The sequence below is a fragment of the Neurospora tetrasperma genome (assembly GCF_000213175.1).
Source record: "Neurospora tetrasperma FGSC 2508 unplaced genomic scaffold NEUTE1scaffold_1, whole genome shotgun sequence".
NCBI lineage: Eukaryota > Fungi > Ascomycota > Sordariomycetes > Sordariales > Sordariaceae > Neurospora > Neurospora tetrasperma.
Window position 1 is genome coordinate 3,763,674 of NW_009799099.1, and position 17,446 is coordinate 3,781,119.

At 53.0% G+C, this 17,446-nt stretch overlaps 7 protein-coding genes across 7 annotated transcripts in view; 2 read left to right on the top strand and 5 right to left on the bottom strand.

Moving 5' to 3' along the window:
• Positions 1-2,104, bottom strand: part of NEUTE1DRAFT_76873 (Serine/threonine-protein phosphatase 2B catalytic subunit) — a gene marked incomplete at both ends in the record, with an annotated part of 3,359 nt that extends 1,255 nt beyond the window's left edge. Inside the window, 3 exons of the mRNA XM_009849940.1 lie at positions 25-938; positions 1,007-1,596; positions 1,757-2,104. Coding sequence (XP_009848242.1) covers positions 25-938; positions 1,007-1,596; positions 1,757-1,922 — 1,670 coding nt within the window. The remainder of the gene's footprint in view (positions 1-24; positions 939-1,006; positions 1,597-1,756) is intronic.
• Positions 2,105-3,676: 1,572 nt separating this feature from the next.
• NEUTE1DRAFT_115988 (uncharacterized protein) lies at positions 3,677-4,741 on the bottom strand (the record flags this gene model as incomplete). The annotated part of the gene is made up of 2 exons (XM_009849941.1): positions 3,677-4,269; positions 4,366-4,741. The coding sequence occupies 2 exons, from the start codon at positions 4,610-4,612 to the stop codon at positions 3,749-3,751; spliced, it is 768 nt and encodes a 255-aa protein (XP_009848243.1).
• A 1,062-nt stretch (positions 4,742-5,803) lies between these two features.
• On the bottom strand, positions 5,804-7,840 carry NEUTE1DRAFT_76877 (Trimethyllysine dioxygenase; the record flags this gene model as incomplete). The annotated part of the gene is made up of 8 exons (XM_009849942.1): positions 5,804-5,883; positions 5,975-6,046; positions 6,111-6,947; positions 7,047-7,107; positions 7,179-7,245; positions 7,327-7,344; positions 7,418-7,606; positions 7,673-7,840. The coding sequence occupies 8 exons, from the start codon at positions 7,723-7,725 to the stop codon at positions 5,804-5,806; spliced, it is 1,377 nt and encodes a 458-aa protein (XP_009848244.1).
• Positions 7,841-8,241: 401 nt separating this feature from the next.
• Positions 8,242-10,518, bottom strand: NEUTE1DRAFT_144393 (uncharacterized protein; the record flags this gene model as incomplete). Its single annotated transcript, XM_009849943.1, has 3 exons — positions 8,242-8,729; positions 8,796-10,375; positions 10,429-10,518. The coding sequence occupies 3 exons, from the start codon at positions 10,516-10,518 to the stop codon at positions 8,519-8,521; spliced, it is 1,881 nt and encodes a 626-aa protein (XP_009848245.1).
• Positions 10,519-11,494: 976 nt separating this feature from the next.
• Positions 11,495-12,716, top strand: NEUTE1DRAFT_115990 (uncharacterized protein; the record flags this gene model as incomplete). The annotated part of the gene is made up of 4 exons (XM_009849944.1): positions 11,495-11,757; positions 11,846-12,034; positions 12,100-12,366; positions 12,433-12,716. The coding sequence occupies 4 exons, from the start codon at positions 11,608-11,610 to the stop codon at positions 12,454-12,456; spliced, it is 630 nt and encodes a 209-aa protein (XP_009848246.1).
• A 525-nt stretch (positions 12,717-13,241) lies between these two features.
• On the top strand, positions 13,242-15,310 carry NEUTE1DRAFT_58203 (uncharacterized protein; the record flags this gene model as incomplete). Its single annotated transcript, XM_009849043.1, has 4 exons — positions 13,242-13,401; positions 13,481-13,982; positions 14,038-14,163; positions 14,215-15,310. 4 exons carry the CDS (start codon positions 13,261-13,263, stop codon positions 15,153-15,155), a joined length of 1,710 nt encoding a protein of 569 aa, XP_009847345.1.
• A 546-nt stretch (positions 15,311-15,856) lies between these two features.
• NEUTE1DRAFT_144396 (uncharacterized protein) lies at positions 15,857-17,076 on the bottom strand (the record flags this gene model as incomplete). Its single annotated transcript, XM_009849945.1, has 3 exons — positions 15,857-16,255; positions 16,341-16,436; positions 16,779-17,076. The coding sequence occupies 3 exons, from the start codon at positions 16,872-16,874 to the stop codon at positions 15,857-15,859; spliced, it is 591 nt and encodes a 196-aa protein (XP_009848247.1).
• Between the last annotated feature and the right edge of the window lie 370 nt (positions 17,077-17,446).

A 17,446-nucleotide genomic window follows, 5' to 3' on the forward strand; every position in this document is an offset into this window, starting at 1 on the left:
GGGGGGGGGGGGTTGTAGACTTACGTGCTGAGCCTCCTGGAGAGGGTCTGCAACTTTTTATCATTGTCAGCCTCTCTTGTCGCCCGCTCCAAGGCCTGGGCGCGCTCCTCGTCCTGCATCTTAACAACCTCGTCGTGGCTCGGCGGAAGCCTCTCGTTCTGCAAATCAACTTTTCTGGCATCCTCGAAACTGCTAATGGCGTTCTTGATACCCTCGGCACCCAACATAAGAGTACCGGCGGGAAGACGACCACCAGAAACGGTCTTGAGTTCCGTAACCCGCTCGGACTCCTCTCTGAGGACCTGGAAGACACGCGACAGACGACCGATAGCAAGGATCTTGTTCTTGATCGCCCGTCTCTTGAACTCAATAGAGTCGGGATCTTGATTAGCCGCAGACGGGAGGGCCGGGGAGGCTGAACCGGGCGAAGTTGTCGCGGACTCCTCCCTGAGTTCCTCCTCCGAGCAGGTGCTGAGAATGGCGATGAGCATATCGGTAATCTTCTCGCCGACGAAGGGAAGCGACCAGGTGAAAACGTCCATAAAGTTGGGGAGCCAATAGGGATGAGGCGTGCAGTTAAACTGACGGATGTTCATGACGTTGTTTTCGTACTTTAACACCGCAGCCTTGTTGTTGTAAACGTCGAGATAGTTGGGCGCGGAGAAAATGGTCATGACACTGGGGAATCCGGTTGTCCTGGTCTTGCGGTACATGCGGTAGCCTGCATCCTGAGCCTCGTGCGCGCGAATGATGGAGAGAAGGTTGTTCTTCTCCAAGAAATGGCAAGCAGCAGAATAGGAGAAGAAATAAGAGCAACCTCGTACGTGGTTATGTACGAAGAAGTCAGTCGTCTTCTCTTGGCCAAAGTCCTCTAGGGGATCGGCCCACAGGATGTCGCACATGAGACCTTGTGTGGGGGGCTCGCGGAAACGGTCAATCTGCACAAAAGTCACCGGGTTAGTATGCCCATACCATAATGTGGCAGTCAAGTGGCTGTTAGACTAACGTTTCTGATGTCGTCGAGAGTGTGAAGCTCGGGGCTCAAACCGCCGTGAATGCAGAGGAACTGCTTGTTCATGACTGCCGCCAGCGGCAGACAACAGAACGACTCCATGCATGCCTCGTAGATGGCCTCCGAGTACTTGTGCTTGCACTCGAGCTTGAAGGTGAAGTAGTCGGTCAAATGCCGGCACTCGTGGTTTCCGCGCAGCAGCCAGAGTGTCTTGGGGTAGTGGATCTTGAGCGCCCAGAGATACAAGACACACTCGATACTGAAGTAACCACGATCAACGTAGTCGCCCAGGAAGAGATACCTGGTCTCGGCCGGGTCACCACCGACCTCGAAGAGCTTCATTAAATCGTAGTATTGGCCGTGAACATCACCGCAAACGGTAATGGGAGCGTCCATCTCCAGCAGGTTGGGCTCGGCGCGCAGAAGCTTGGTACCCTCCCTGATGATCCATAGTGCTTGCTCCTCGGTCAAACGGCCCTCACGGTAAAAATGTTGTTTCAGAAACTGGATGTCGGGCTTGGTGTGGGTTTCGTCCTCGAAAAATTGCTCGTCGCTGGGCTTGAACATGGCAGGCGCCTGAACATCTGGAAAAGAAGGCCAAGACGGCGCCTGTTAGAACTTGCAGTACAGAGCGAAAAGGGGGAAAAGGTCAAGGTGCCCCAGTAGTGGTCACAGGATCGGAACGAACGACAGTCATGATCTGACAGCTTTAGGCGGTGGCGTTGAGGAGGAAAGGAAACCTACCTTTGCAGACACGCTCCATGGTGCTCACTTGGGAGCCATCCTCCATGGTGTGAATGGTGAAGTCGATCTCGGGCAATGGCCTCTTGTGCTGGATGGCGCGAATGGCATTGTCAACCTGCTGGGTGTGGAAGGCGCCGGGCGCGCCGGTACCATTGTTGCTTTCCATGTCTCTGGTAATGACGGATAACAACTAGCAATGGCGGCAGCAAACAAGAGACTGAGCAGTCGAGAGAGTCTCCAGATATGTGACAAGGTGGGAGGTGTTGGGCAGGGTTCGTTAGTATAGAATCCCTAGAGTCGGTCGCCGGACTTGTGCGATGAATGTGGTCGCAAAAGGGACAAGACGGGCCAAATGGTCGAGTTTGAGGGGAGGAAGGCGGGTGTCGAGGAGGAAGAGCGAGCAATGTAAGGTTGCGAGCCAATATGTAGGGCTGAAGGAGGAGGGAGTTGGGCGGCCGGCCGAGGAGTTGAAGGAGGCGACTTCCAGTCAGTTTTAGGTCCGCGGTGGACTGAAGTGGCAGCCAGCATGCACCAGCACTGAACAGCGGGCGGCGAGTGGTTCACCAGCAGTGAATGGATGGCACCCAGGGTGCAGCAAACAGCGGCCGGGCAAAGCTGGGGTCCGGGTGGGATGAGGGGTACAACCTGGTTGTTGCCTTCAGTTTGTTTCCCGCCGTTGAACCACGGACAATCTGAAAAGTACCCTACACGCCTCTTTTGATTTATTTATTTTTTGGCGGGCTGGATGTAAGAAGGCTATTGCCGTTGCGTGTTTCACCTATTCCAAGATTTACAAAAGATGAACGAGGGGATTGCGTTGAATGGTATGGTATAGTGTGAGCAGATGTGTGAAAAATGTGCCGTTTTCGGCTCGTATTTCTCGACAAAGTCTTTGAGGCTGATGCTATTTACAGTATCAACAATTTACCGTGGAATCCATAACAGAAGGTAAGGTACCCGGAGCGGGCACGTTTTAGGGGTTCTGGTTAAGCTTCATTGCCGAAACACCTGCAACCAGGAGAGGGAACAGCGAGGCAAGGAAGCCCAGGCACAGGTCCACAGGGGCTCTCTCCCATCTGATATCAATGGCAACGAACTGAACGTACCTATCAATCCGTTGCAGCGGTACGCCAACGGATCCCAGCCCAGCCTCGATGCGAAAATGCGCCTTGGACTCACAAGGAACTCACTGTGTCTGGCGATGTGCGTTCCCATGCGGCAAGTCTTGAACGAACGTCATATTACTCTTGGCCTCTGGTGTTTCCTTCGCCCAAATCGAATGCCTGGGATTTCTCCTCCAAAGCTGTGCGCCGTGAAATTGCTGCCAGACGTTGTGAGGCTCCAAGTGTCAGAAAGAGGGTCTAGACCCGGCAAGGCCCTTCTTCAGAGGCCGCCAGGGACTACTAGTTCTACCTAAGTACCAGGGACAGGTCCAAAACTCACGTTGGAACTGAACTCTGACCGCCCAAGCAGAGCGCCCCTCACCGCCAGGTTGGCGGGCCGCGGCCACTTTCGTCGTCATTGAATACCCCACTCAGCTGCCCAACAGCTGGCGATAGATACACCGAAGCTGTGCTCCTCCGAGGCAGAGTTCAAGGCTCCCTCGGGGGGCCTGCACACCCATTCACAGCTCCTTCCCGGGTATCCTCCAATGGAAATCATCACGGAAACATAGACTATGCAATATATTGCGTACAGGAAGCCTTGCTGGCGACAGCCTGGTGTCGACAACGAGTATTAAATATTCATAGAGCTAATCTATCCAAGTCATTATTCATATAGCAGTCATAGAGGTACCTAACGCCTCTGGGGCCTTTAGGGGGCACAATATCCGCCATCAACCAAAAGGTCTGCGCCAGTCGTATAAGAGGACGCATCCGACGCAAAATACAGATATGCGCCCTTCAACTCGTTGACCTCCCCTTCGCGGCTGTTTCAAACTTGTCAGCATGATTTCCAACTTTTGCGATAGAAAAAAGGAGTATTCCAAACTCACCCCATAGGAATCTTGTCCTTCCAAGCATTCTTAACCTCGGGCGAGCAGAACTCCGAGATATCGGTCCTGATATACCCCGGCGAGATGGTGTTCGCTCTCGCAAAGCCCACCCACTCCACAGCCAGCGACCTGCACAGATGGATGACAGCCGCCTTGGAAGCGTTGTACGCCGCCTGTAGCTGCGGGATGTTGGCAATGTGGCCACTCATGCTTGCTGTCGCGATGAAGCTGCCGTACGCGAACCCTTCGAGCTTCTTGCCGTCCATCGTGGTCCCCTCCTGCTTCTGCCTCCGCCAGTGACGCCCGGCCACCTGGGCGCACCAGAACGTGCCGTCGACGTTGGTGGCCATGACCCGCTTATACGACTCGGGAGGGCCGTCGAGCGCGGCTCCGTCCGTCCAGGGGATTCCCGAATTGGCGACGAAAATGTCGAGACGGCCGTTGAACTCCTTGATGATCTCGGTGACTACGGACTCGACGGCTTCGAGAGAAGTTACGTTGACTTGGTATGCCTTGCCTGTACACAAGCACGATCTGGTTAGGCAACTAGAGTAGGTCTCGACACAGCAGCAGTAGTAGTAGTAGCTAATGGGAAGGGATGGGGAATACGTACACTTCACGCCGTACCTCTTCTCGATATCTGCGGCCGCATCAAGTGCCTTCTTGTTGCTGTTGTACCAGATAGCCACGTTGGCGCCAGCTTCCGCAAACGCCTCCGCAACTCCGTAGCCGATGCCAGCTGCGGCTCCGGTGACAATGGCAGTCTTGCCCTTCAACGAGAAGAGAGACATGACACTGTTTGTCTGGGGAGCCACAGTGATGTCGTGAGCGAACCTTCCGTCCTTCATCTCGGCTGCCATGGTTGAGTTTATGTTATAATCTGTTAATGTGAGCGCTTCAAGAAGTCGGCTTGATGGTACCTAGTCTGCGGTCAGGGCCAGACAAGACGGGCAAGTACTTTAGCCAATTTTAAGAATGGCTCAAGTCGAAAGTCACTACAACAACAAAAGCAACAGGAGGGAAGGCGCCAAGTAGCGTGCCATCACCGAGGGGGTTGTCCTCCATTATGTATAAACAGATCCCCCACTCTTCGCCCAGGAGCTCGTAAGCTGCAAGCATGGAGATAGAGAGATCCACCAGGACTACACCAGCGAAGTCTGGCTGAACGAAGCGAACTCTCCCATCGGACCATACAAAAGATGTTCGGTTACGGGGAACCTTCCTAGCATGTACTGTGTATGTTTGGTAAATGTATAACCGGTTCGCTGTTATCCACTGGGTGCCAATATCGGCGCCGGCTTCACACGAGTTTCAGTGGGGGAGCTGGGGAGCTTGGAGCAACAAGTGAGGGGCCCCGTGGGTGAGCCGGTGAAAGAGACCCTCGCGTAGCTGCACCCCATGCAGGATGATGACAACGGTGGAGCTGCTGAGTTGTGGTGCCCCGTGGTCGCTGTCCGGTTGTTGCACGTTTATCTGATGATCAGGGGTTTTCGGTTCATATCCGGGTGAAGTTCACCGAGACGGTGGTGATAAGTTCTCGTTGGTGGTAGTTTATGCACCTTTACGGTGGAGACGCGGGATAACAATCTGGAAGTAGCGAGTGAGGCTTGATGATCAGAAAGGATCAAAGATACGAAGCTTTTGTTGCTTTTGTTGTTGTTGTTTCATCGGGGAAGCTTCTTTTCTCTTTTGGCGGGGCGGGGATGAAGGTTGTGTGGGGGTAACAGAAGCCGGGGAAGTACGAATTCCACACCACCCCCTACCTTCAACATCGTTTCATTCCCGTCTTGTTGTGTTTTGGATCTTAACATGTAGGCGATGCTTCATCGTCCGCTGGTCTCTTTCTGAGTTTATGAAGATTATTCATTGCCACCCTTCTGGGTCATCCTCGTGGCTGTTCACAACTAGAAGGACGGATAGGAAGCGCCTTGGTCAGATTTAAGTATGCGTTTGTCCAACAATGTATCCGTTATCCAAGATCCATACAGAAGACGTGAAGAGACACCACGGTCGTTCCTGAGAATATTCACCATCCTCCAGATAATCAGTCCTTAACCAGTAACCCTCGGAAGAACCTCGCTCCTTGGGTAATTCGTGTTTCTCCACCGAGAGATGAAGTCATCGCGGTTGACTGTTGAACAAACGTTGTTAATTACACTGCCACACAGACAAGAGGGCTTGCTTCAAACTCCAACCGAAGGGGAAGAAAAGAAAACACTTACTATACCCTCCACAGATCCTCCTAATACCCGAGAACGCGCTCCGTCCATGAAGAACCCTCCAGTTATCGAAGACTATCACCTTTGTCAGCCACCCCATCATCATCACTCTCAACCAAATTCCAAAAGAAAGACTTACTCAACGGCTTCCCCGGCTCCAACTGCACCCACAACTCGCTACTCTTCCTCCTCAAAATCTCATCCCACTTCCTCGCCGCCTCGTACCACTCCGACGGGCTGTACTTCTCACCGAACGGCACCACACCCCTATCATCATTATTCCACCTAACCCTATGCAGTTCCCCGGTATCCTCACTCAACTCCAGCACCGGATAAAGCTTATCGGGCGCAATCGTGATCCCTTCGTTTCCACTCGCATGCCACGGCAGTCTCACGCTGCTCAAGATCTCATAAGCCCGGGGATCCTCCTCCTTCAGAATCCTCGCCGCGTTGAACCCATCGACCAACAACGACTTTCCCCCTTCTGCCGCCGCCTCCCCTGCTGCTGAGCTTGCAGCTTCTTTTTCTTCAGAAGGGGGAGGAGCGGCCTTATGCTCTAACAAGTGAAAAGCCTGCAACCCTGCCGGGTCCGTGAAATACGTCGTATCCGTATGCGCCGGCAGCGCCAGGTTCGTGTACGCCGTGTCGGCCATCGCTAGGTCGGGCGTGAAATCGTAAAAGCCGCCGTAATGGGTCACTCGGATAAAGGCGATTCTCTCCAGAAGCTGGCGGGTCACGTCCGGGTCGTCATGGGGTGTGTCTTTGACAAAACAGAAACCGAACTCTTTGATCATGGCGGTTAGGTCGGCGACGCCCTGGTCTGATGCCATCACCCGTGGGAAGGAGACGGTTGGAGGGCGGGAGCCGGCTTCGGAGCCCCAGAGGGAGATTTGGTCGTTTTCATGCCCGCGCGCGTTGGAGGTGAGGTAGAAAGAGAGGAAGGGCCAGGGGTAGGTGGATGTGTGGTTGTCGGACCCTATGATGAAGGGGGAAGCGAAGGTGTTAGTTGGCTGGCTGGGACTGGGAGGTACTATAGGTAAGGTGAGCGTTTGTTTTGGGACAGGGAGATGCTCACATTGGACGGTGACGTTCTCCTTGGTGGCTTCAACCTTTGTTGGGTGGATGTCGGAGGGGATCTGAACATCGGTTAGACGTGGTGAAACCGACTGAAGAGAGGAACATTGAGTGAGTCAGACGAGCTACTTACGGCAAAAGTGTTGAAGTTTCTCTGGAGAGTATCTTGGTTCACGCATTTCGTACACCGGCAGTTGTCACTGTCGTCCAGTTGTCAATCGATGGAAATCCACATAGGGCTAACCGTTGAGTCGAGTCAACGTCCAGCAACGAAGACTTACCGCAACCAGAAGTTGGGTCTACAGAGTCGATATCAGTAACTAGTTTCCATGAAGGTTTGCTTCTCAGGCAGTGAAAAGAAAAGAAACCTACAAAACAGTCCGCTTTCCTCCCGTAACAGCCTGTGGAGGGCTCAACTCAAGTCCCTCAGCCGTTATCTCCGCCTTTGGCTCATGCAACCTTCGGAAAGAGGATGAGAAGGTTCTTCTCGAGTTCTGGGCAGTTGATGAGGACTTTGCAACAGTGACGGCAGCACAGATATGGGTCCTCGAAAGAGGTTGTCTAAACAAGGAACGAGCGGCGAAGTCAGTCGAATGTTACCATTGATTTTGTCATAGGGGTTCACACCTGCTGACAACAGCTCTAGAGCGGAGGATTGCCCCTACCACTTTCCCTCTCATCTTTGGTTTTTGTTCTTTTGAGGTGACTTTAGGGAGTTGATGTCCTGGACAATGGCGGAGAGGATATGTAGTAAGGAAGCGGTAAATTCTCTTTGAGCCTTTCCGTATGTAGGAGTTATGTACGTCTAAAAGCAGGGACAATGAAAACATGCAAAAGTACCTAAGAGATGGGAAATCAACAAAATGCCACACCTTGAGGATCGAAGAAAAGTGAAAAAAGTTGCAAGGACAAGTTGCCGATGAGTACTGGACATATATGTCGCATCATGATCACCACACTATCGTCTTATACCAAGAAACGAAACGAAGTAACTTTGTATCTTGGTTTCGCGATGGGGCCCCTTGCTCCGAGATGGAGCGGGACGTTTCCGTCTGACTTCACTTTGAGAATCCACTACGCTTTGCCTCGGTTGGCATTGGGTTGGCTCCGCTAGAGCGCTAAACCGAATCGGGAATTATAAGTCAGGGACGTCGAAGCCGAACCCGAGCGCTTGAGGTTGAGACTGACATTCCTATCGACAATGTTACAAGCTTGAGTTCGATTTTACTGTAGTTGTACTTTCTACCTAGATCGCATGACCTTTCAGATGGAAATAGCAGGTATCTATTGCGCCCCAATACGTATGTCCCATATTCTCCCAGCTATTCCTTTTCCTTGCCGGCCTCATTATCGTCATGTCAAGTCCCAATGTACTTAATCATATCAGTACACCAAAAACCGACAGATCCTTACCATTTGAGTCGTTACTCTTCTTCGGCTCCTTCACCTCTCACATCCTCTGTATCTAACAGCTTATCTTCTCCAAGCGAAAAAGCGCTCCCACCACGACCCAGCTGCGATGGCAGGCTTGACATCTTCAATGACGACCGGTGGAGACAAGATTACGGTGTTCCAGACCTCCTCACCATCAATGAACAGGCGGTATTTTAAGTCGCTCTGTTCACCTCCCTCGAGGTTCTCGATGGTGATAGCACCGAACTTGGAGTTCCCCTTGTTGATGTACCTGGAAGGTTTGTATTAGCAATGGTGTCCAACCTCGAACAATGGGAATTCGGTGAGCATAACTTACTTGATCTCAACATCCTCCGTGTCTCTTTGCCTATACGTGCCAATAGGCGAGTAGAACTGGCTCAACGGGCTAGCAGAGAACTCAAACACTGTAGCGCTTTCAGGCCATGTGCTGTTCATCGGCGGCGGGAACTTGGTAGCCGCAAACTCGTGTCTATCACCAGACAGAACAACCACACCAACACCCCTGCTCGCAGTATCCCACATGACCTCCAGGATCCGTTTCCTCTCGGTCAAGAAGCCGCCCCAGGTATCCTGCGTGTTGACGCCCCAGTTCTTGGTGAAGGGAACCGATGACGCAACAATCTTCCACTTGACGCCCTTCGGCTCCGGGCGCCTGAGCCAGGCAATGAAGTCTTCGAGTTGTTCGGCGCCTAGCATTGTCTTGGAATCGTCGGTAAAGGCAACCTTGTTGTTCGAGCGGTAGGTGCGAGTGTCAAGCAGGAAGAAGCTGGCAGGACCCTGGGTAAACTCAAAGTATGTGGCTCCGCTGCGAGCGCTGAGGGCACCAGCCTTCTTGGCTAGCGGAGGGTTGGCAGCTGCGTGGTAGTGGTTGTAAGGGTCGATGGCGTTCTGGTATACGCCGGTGGTGTTGGCAGACCAGTCGTTCTGAATTTCGTGATCGTCGAGCACGTGTATCCAGCTAAGGTTCTGGCCGACAGCTGGCCAATCTGGAGAAGCGTAGACCTGACGATACTTCTTGCGGTATTCCTCGGTGCTCTTAGCCCAATAGCGCGGAACATCGATGTAGATGAAGTCTCCAAGGAAAAGCATGAACTGCGCACCCAAGCTGGGGAGGACCTTGGCCAAGTGTCGCATACCGGGAATAGCCAATGGGTGATCCGCCGGATTGTAGGGCAAGCGGCTCACAATGCAGGAGGTCGAGAGGAAAGTGAGAGGGCCCTCGCCAACCTTGGGAGGAGTGGTGAACTCTCCGGTGTGGTTGTTCGAGGTCTTCCATTCGTAAGTTCGCCGTCCCGAGTTGCGGAGGGGGATCGTAACAACAGCAGTGTAATCGGTCTCGTTTCCGGTCCATCTGACACCGCCAACTGATTGCCACAGAGGGTTGTCAAAAGGAGGCTGGGGGTCCTTGAGATGAATCTGTATGTTGATGGGCATCTTGGTCTGATCCGGCTCACGGATCAAAAGCTTAGCTTCGTGTTCGCCGACATAGCCAACACGGGCAAAGGAGAGGTCCTCGGCACCATAATAACGCTCGCGGAACAATCGATCAGCGACGAAGCCAACCAACGCAGCGTTGATCAAGAAGGTCAATGCGGACAAGGCCAGGCTCCGCGGGTTGGGTGCACCGCTGAGGAGAGTTCGCAAAGCGTGCATGGGTCGCTTTTCGATCGAGATGGTCTCTTGAATATCTACCTGTTCGGCGACCACCTTTTCGTTGCCGCTAGGAGTAGGCTCTCCAGGGCTGTCGTCCGCCTCGGCATTGTCGTCCCTGATGGTTGTCTCGGTAACAACCACATCAACTTCATCAACCAAGTTGTACTTGGGCTCCTTGCGGTAGCCAGACACGAAAGTAGGCAGATAGATGGCGAAGAGTGTGAAGATGAGCGCAGGACCAAACTTGATGTCCTCATCAGCTTGAGGTTGACCGAAGACACACAAAGGCTACTTACCGGAAGCATTGCCCATCGTAGGAAGAAGTAACTGAGGGCCCTTATCCCGATGGACGATATGGCCGCTGCTCGCGTTTGTGATATCGCCATTTTGGCTGTCCCCTCCCTTACGAGGTAGCCAAGATGATTCTGAAGTTGAGGTTGTGTAGCAAAGACGGGCAAGTCTTGGGTTTGTTTGGAATGGGAAGATGGTAGCCAGACTTTATGTCATGGATAGGGCTGAATGAAAGACAATGGATGAGGTTATGGAACCTATCATTCGGCGGTGGAGAAGCACTAGGAACCTAATCTGCTGATGCCCAAATAGTCCAGAACGACGTGGATAGTTGTCATACGCGTAGAGTTTGGAACAAGAGTTGGGGGAAGCAAGAAAACAGGCATGCAAAACACGAGCCTGGATTGTATGACGCCCGGACAAACGATAAGAATCGAGACATGGTCATGTAAACTGTTAGTAATGACTTGCAAACAACGGCGAAAACATAACAGCAGATGTGGTTGACCCTTTCCTCTTCATTCCATTGCCAATCGCATATTGATGTCACTCTGCTCGGAAACCGCCCGGCGACCCCAGTCGAGGGTCCAGCTTCGAAACTGCTGGCTTGGCACACCATCTCCCACACAACCAAGGGACTCCCTGAGGTCCAGTGCTCTCCTCCCCTCCGCGGGCACATGCAGCCCAGCCCACTGAAGCTTCCATTTCAGGGGGCGGGGAAATGTCTCGGCTCAAAAAGTCTGGGACACAAACAAGAAGTGGAAGCTGACAGGAAACCTAATGATTCGAGCCGTCAACTGCCCTGCAGCCACCTACACCTGGCGGGCTATTGGATGTCAGCAACAAAGGCGGTCAGGAAACTGAGAATGATGCGCCCCCCCAAAAAAACGTTCAAATGTTGGTTGTAGCCCGCCCAAGTTCCGGCCAGTCCCCCAGGAGTGCCAAGACCCGCCCCGTGCTCCCAGTGGACAACTTGAAGTGGAATACCTAGCCCACTACACCTAGTGCTTAGGTCTGGCCGTCGAGTTGCCCTGTGCTCAGCTTCCCTTCGCGACTTGGCACCCGTGAACTCCAAGTTGTCCTGAAGACGAACTAAGCGACGGGAAGACGGGATCTGCAAAGTCAACATCGAACACCCCTAGGAACTGCAGGCAATTCCTCCGTACCACAACACACAGCACATCATGAAGCTGTCGACAATAACCTGTGCCCTGTTGGGCTTGGCCAGCGAGGTCGCCGCCACGGCCCTGACTTACAAGCTCGTCGCCAACGAGAAGGCCTGCTTCTTCGCCACGACCAAGAAGGCCAACGAGAAGATTGCCTTTTACTTTGCCGTACGCCTACCTCAGATTCGCGTCATTCCATCAGATATGCACGCGACTTTCATGCGCCGGGACCTATGTGCTAACCTTGGCTGCGCAGGTACAATCAGGAGGCTCGTTCGATATCGACTATGAAGTGACCGGCCCCGATGGCAATGTTATTATGGATGGGCAGAAGGAACGCCAGGGCGACTTTGTTTTCACCGGCAAGCAGATCGGTGACTACAAGTTCTGCTTCAACAACGAAATGAGCACCTTCGCTGAGAAGTTCGTCGACTTCGAGCTTGCGGTCAGTACACCAGGCGCCCCCTTTTACTCCACCACCTACCACTTATACTGACTGTGAGGGTATAGGTCGAAGATGAGGCCCGCGTTACCATCCCTTCGAAGCAGGGTAGCTCTCCCGAACAGACCTCGGCTCTCGAGGAGTCTCTCTTCAAGATCTCGATGCAGCTTTCTACCGTCACCCGCAACCAAAAGTACTTCCGCACGCGCGAGAACCGCAACTTCAGCACAGTCAGGAGCACCGAGAAGCGAATTGTCAACTTCAGTTTGATTCAGATCTTGCTGGTCATTGCGATGGGTGCTCTACAGGTCTTTATTGTTAGATTCTTCTTCCAGGTAAGCTTCACATTTTGTCCAACTTTCCAGGCTGGCGTCAGGATGCTAATAGGATGGACGACACAGGGTGCGCGGAAGGGTTATGTATAAAGGTGTACTACTTTTATACTCCCAAGGAGTGAGATTGATTTGGTCTTGGCCGGGCGTAAGGCACAAAAACAGCACAGGTCTTGCTTGCATGGGGTGTATATCATATAATGATGGCTTACGAGTTGGCGACGGAGGGTCATATTAACAACATGCCCCTGTGTCTTGGTTTTCGATCTACATGTATGACTGATGGATTTTTTTGGCGGCCAGTTATCCCTAAAACATAATAGAAGTGCAAGCGTGCAATGACAATGGCACTGTGAATATTCTCAGCAGGTCAAGTGTACAAGTTGGAGCGTACAGACCTGAGCTATTGCGAGCCAGGGAAATGTTTTATATTGGGCATGTTTACGGGAAATTTGGATCTGAACTTCATATCCAACATGACACTACCAGCGGTATACGAAAGAAAAGAGAGCCAGCTTTTGGTGTTTTGATGTCCCCTGAAAGCAGCAGCAAGTTACCTCTACATTCCTGCACATGTATACAAGTCACTGGGGCTGATAAGGAGACTGATAAGGCTGCCCCTGTCTCGTCTGCTGTGCCGTAGCCGGTAGGTACCTCTATGCCAGCGCCGCGGCTGCAGTGCTGGCTACTGTGTACAGGTACCTACGTATCTCCACTGGCTCTCTTCTGGCGCCACACTGGACCTTGAAGCGTCGCGCTTGAGCCACCTGCCATTGCCCGGAACTTCTTTTCATTGCAGGCAGTGATGTCGTAGTAAACGTCAACTGCCAAACCCCGTCGCAACCGATTTTGCGACAATCAAGCATCACTTCAATAACCTCTCATTGATCAACAATTATGGCTTCGATAGCAGCAGGCCTGTCTCAGGCTCTTCCGAAGCCAAAGTACAGCGGCGAATACGAAGAATCAAAGTCACAGCAACGCGGTCCCAGAATTGTCGGCGCCGGCCAAATTGACGAAACTCAAGTTGTGCTGAGGGTCAGTAACCGCACCCTCCACTATCCGCTTGCGTGCTTGCTTTCGAAAACCGGCTAATGCTAACATTCCGCTCTCCCAGAGAACCGGACCACCACCGTATGGAAATCGACAAGGTTGGCGACCGCGTGCACCAGAGGATTTCGGCGATGGCGGTGCCTTTCCAGAGATTCCCGTTGCTCAGTATCCCTGGGGCAAGGACGCCTCGAACAAGTCGAACGCGTTAGTTGTTCAGGTTGATGGAGAGGGCAAGGTCGACTACACAGCGATTGCACGACAGGGTCACAGCAGCGACCGGGTCATTCACGCGTCATTCAAGGATCTGATTCCATTGCGACAGAGGGCTGAAGCGGGCGATCTTGACTTGTCACGACCGAGCAAAGAGGAGGTGGAAGCAACGGCAGAGAGGACCAAGAATGCACTGGCTGCGTTGGTCAGCGGCGCCGTGGCGTCCCAGAAGCCCAAAAACATCAACATCAATACGAAGCGAGAGCCGACATTTGTGCGATACACGCCATCAGCGCAGATGGGAGACAACTCCAAGAAGCAAGACCGTATCATGAAGATTGTGGAGCGACAGAGAGGTATGTCATCCAAGACTTGAGCATTAGCTGTGGGCGGTAAACTAACAATTGGTAGATCCCATGGAGCCACCCAAGTTCAAGCACAAGAAGATTCCCAGAGGACCCCCAACTCCCCCTCCTCCAGTTATGCACTCGCCTCCGAGGAAGTTGACGGCCGAGGATCAAGAGGCATGGAGAATCCGTAAGTAATCTATCTGTGTCACAAGGAGAGTGGTCTACTAACAAGCGACAGCACCTCCTATTTCCAACTGGAAGAACCCCAAGGGTTTCACTGTTCCGCTCGACAAGAGATTGGCCGCCGATGGCCGCGGTCTGCAAGATGTGCAAATCAACGACAAGTTCGCCCAATTCTCGGAAGCCCTCTTCATGGCCGATAGACACGCCAGAGAGGAAGTCCGACAGAGAGCTATGATGCAGCAGAGGCTGGCAGAGAAGGAGAAGGCACAAAAGGAGGAACATCTTCGCCAACTTGCGCAGCAAGCCAGGGCGGAGCGCGCGGCTGGTGGACGGAGCAGGAGGTCACGATCCCGCTCTTACAGTGGTTCCGAATCTCGCTCCGAGAGCGATGATGACTCTGAGCGGGAGAGAAGGGAAGCGCGCAAGGAGAAACTTCGCGAGGAGGAGCGCAAACTCAGACAGTCGCGTATGGGTGCGGAGAGGAGAGCCCAGGTCATGGCCCGCGAGATGGACAGAGACATCTCAGAGAAGATCGCCCTCGGTCTCGCCAAGCCCACGCAGTCCAAGGAGGGCATGTATGACTCCCGCTTGTTCAACCAGTCTAGCGGTTTCGACAGCGGCTTCAACGAGGACAACCCGTACGACAAGCCTTTGTTTGCCGCCCAGGAAGCTATCAGCAGCATTTACAGGCCCCGTGCCAACGCGGAGGATTTCGACGATGAGGCGGCGGGCGAGAGCGAGATGGCGAGGATTTCGAAGTCGAACAGGTTCGGCGAGGCTCTGGGTCGTGGCACGTTCAAGGGTACGGCTGAGGCGGAGGCGAGGGAAGGGCCGGTGCAGTTCGAGAAGGACACGGGGGCGGACCCCTTCAACGTGGACAAGTTCCTCAACGAAGTGGAGAAGGACGGTGCTTCCTCGTCGAACAAACGCGGCTATGGGTTGAATGATGGAGAGAGGGACTCGAAACGAACGAGGATCGATGACGATGAGGACTAAGTCAGTGGCTCTAGGGTACTGAGAAGAGCCCATCGTGTTCTGTGATGTCCAATATTGGCTCGGGCTTTGTCGTACTGCATGTTAAGGAGTTTTGTTCACATGGGCGATTCAGACATAATGCAAGCGAAATAGGATAAAGAAAGTACTTTGCCTGACCCCCGATCGAAGCCGAGATGGTACATGTTTTAACTTGCTCTTTACAGATTCCCGTCTTCACATGATAACTTTCCAATACAATAACATGCTCAGCAACAAACAAAGAATGGAGATCTCTTCATCTATCCGTCCCCGAAACCGAGTCCCCGAAATGCTAGGGGAGCGTGGATCTATCCTCGTCCAATGCCTATATGTTATCGTATTTGTACACAAAGATAAAAGCATCTATGCCACCCCCGTTTTAACGCCGTTTCCCATATCCCAAGTCTTATGTCCATGTATACACACGCACGCACGCACGCCCAGTCTGCCTGTTACCTGCTTTTCCAGGTCTCATCGCCGAAGACCTATCCGGCTATTCCCCTGGCTTCTGCAACACCAAACCCAGTAGTAGTACATCAAGCCAAACCAGACCAGACCGGACCGGACCGGACCAGATCAGACCGAAACGTTCGTCACGAACAGTGTCTAACCCTCCTCCTTTTCTTCCACATCTTCCATCTCTTCCACCTCTTCTCTTACTGTTCGTTCTCACCCCTCCTTCCTTACTCCTCCTCACTAGGCATCCTCATCCAAGCATCAATAGCCGCACTAAACGCCGCAAACCCCGCACACCCCACCGCCGCCGCTTGGGGACCTCCATTCTTCGCCAGAATCGCGCCCGTCAGACATCCAGCAGCAACACCATTACCAAGATCATTCTTCGCCCTGAGCCCTTCAATACCGCACTCGATACCCGAAAACAGGGCACCGACCTTGGCGAAGTTCTTGGCTGTGCTGTACGACCGCTGGCCCATGTCCTTGAAGCCGTGTTTGAGCTGCTCCTTCAGCGGCATGGACGAGAGGTCGACGGGCTTGTAGCCTGGGATTCCGGCGGCCGCTGGGTTGGCGCCGGGGCCGGTGCCGGGGGCGGTGGGGGAGTGGTAGGGGGTGTCGTATGCCATCTGTTTGGCAAGGAGAGGGAGTTAGTTGGTTGGTTGGTAGGTAGGGGGTGAGAGAGAGGGAAAGAAAGAACTGAAGAAAACGTACCGAAGCCATAAACATTCCAAAAACACCACCTAGCGCGAAACCGGCGCCTCCGCTCATGACGGTCTTTGCGAAGCATGATTCCATGGCTTTTTGCATCTGTTATGTTTCGTTGTCTCGTTAGCATCATCTCTTTTCTCCTTTTTAAATACTGAGTATCCAAGTCGCCCCCTCCCTGACCATCAACATCACCCGCCCACCCGCCCGCCCGCGCGCCCGCCTACGCGCGCCTTTTGGCTAGGACTAGTCTATGCGATCGATAGCCAAACACACAGACAAGACCATGGACATAATGTGATAGCTCTTGGGCCTAGATAGCTCCAGCTTGACAAGCCTTGACTACCATAGCCACCGCCACCACCATCACCACCACCTCCTCCTCCTTTTCCTCCTCCTGCACCACAGCAACAAAAGAAGAGTCCAGGTAGGGTGACTACTAACCATCTTAATGTTCGGATCATTAGGATCGTATCCTCCAGGCGCAGCACCAGCACCACCACCGGGCGCACCACCGCCAGGCATACCAGGGAAGTTCATCTTGTCTGGCTATTTGTTTTCTTTTCTTTTGTTTTCTCGTTTTTTTCTCGGTTCTAGGTGATAGGTTCGCGCAGGCTTGTCCGGCAAGCAAGTAGGCTAATCTGTTTTCGTCTTGTTCTTTTCTTTAATTCCGCGTGAACGTCGTTTATCCGCTCGAGCGTTCGTTCGTTCGTACGTTCGTTCGTTCGTGGGTTCGTGGAATCAAAGCTCGCGACAACGCGATCGAGTCGGGCTCGGGTTCGGCGGGAGAAGGGTAGGTAGGATTGATTATATGCTTGGCCCACTTCTTCGTTGTGTGGTCGGTGATAAGGTAGTGGGTGACTGACTACTGGACCGCGGTGATGGCAATGATGTGATGAAAACCGACTTAGGATATGTTGCAAGGGGCGCAATCGCAATATAAGAGTCGAAAACACAGGACAGTACAATGGATCAGATGTCGGTTCAATTGGACGTGAACTCTGGCTCTCGCTCGTCGCTCAGTTTGCACTGCAAGAAACTGTGGATGGCGATGGATGGGTCAGTTGAGCACTTGAGCGCTGAGCGGATAGGTGGGTGTGGCGGGCGTGGGT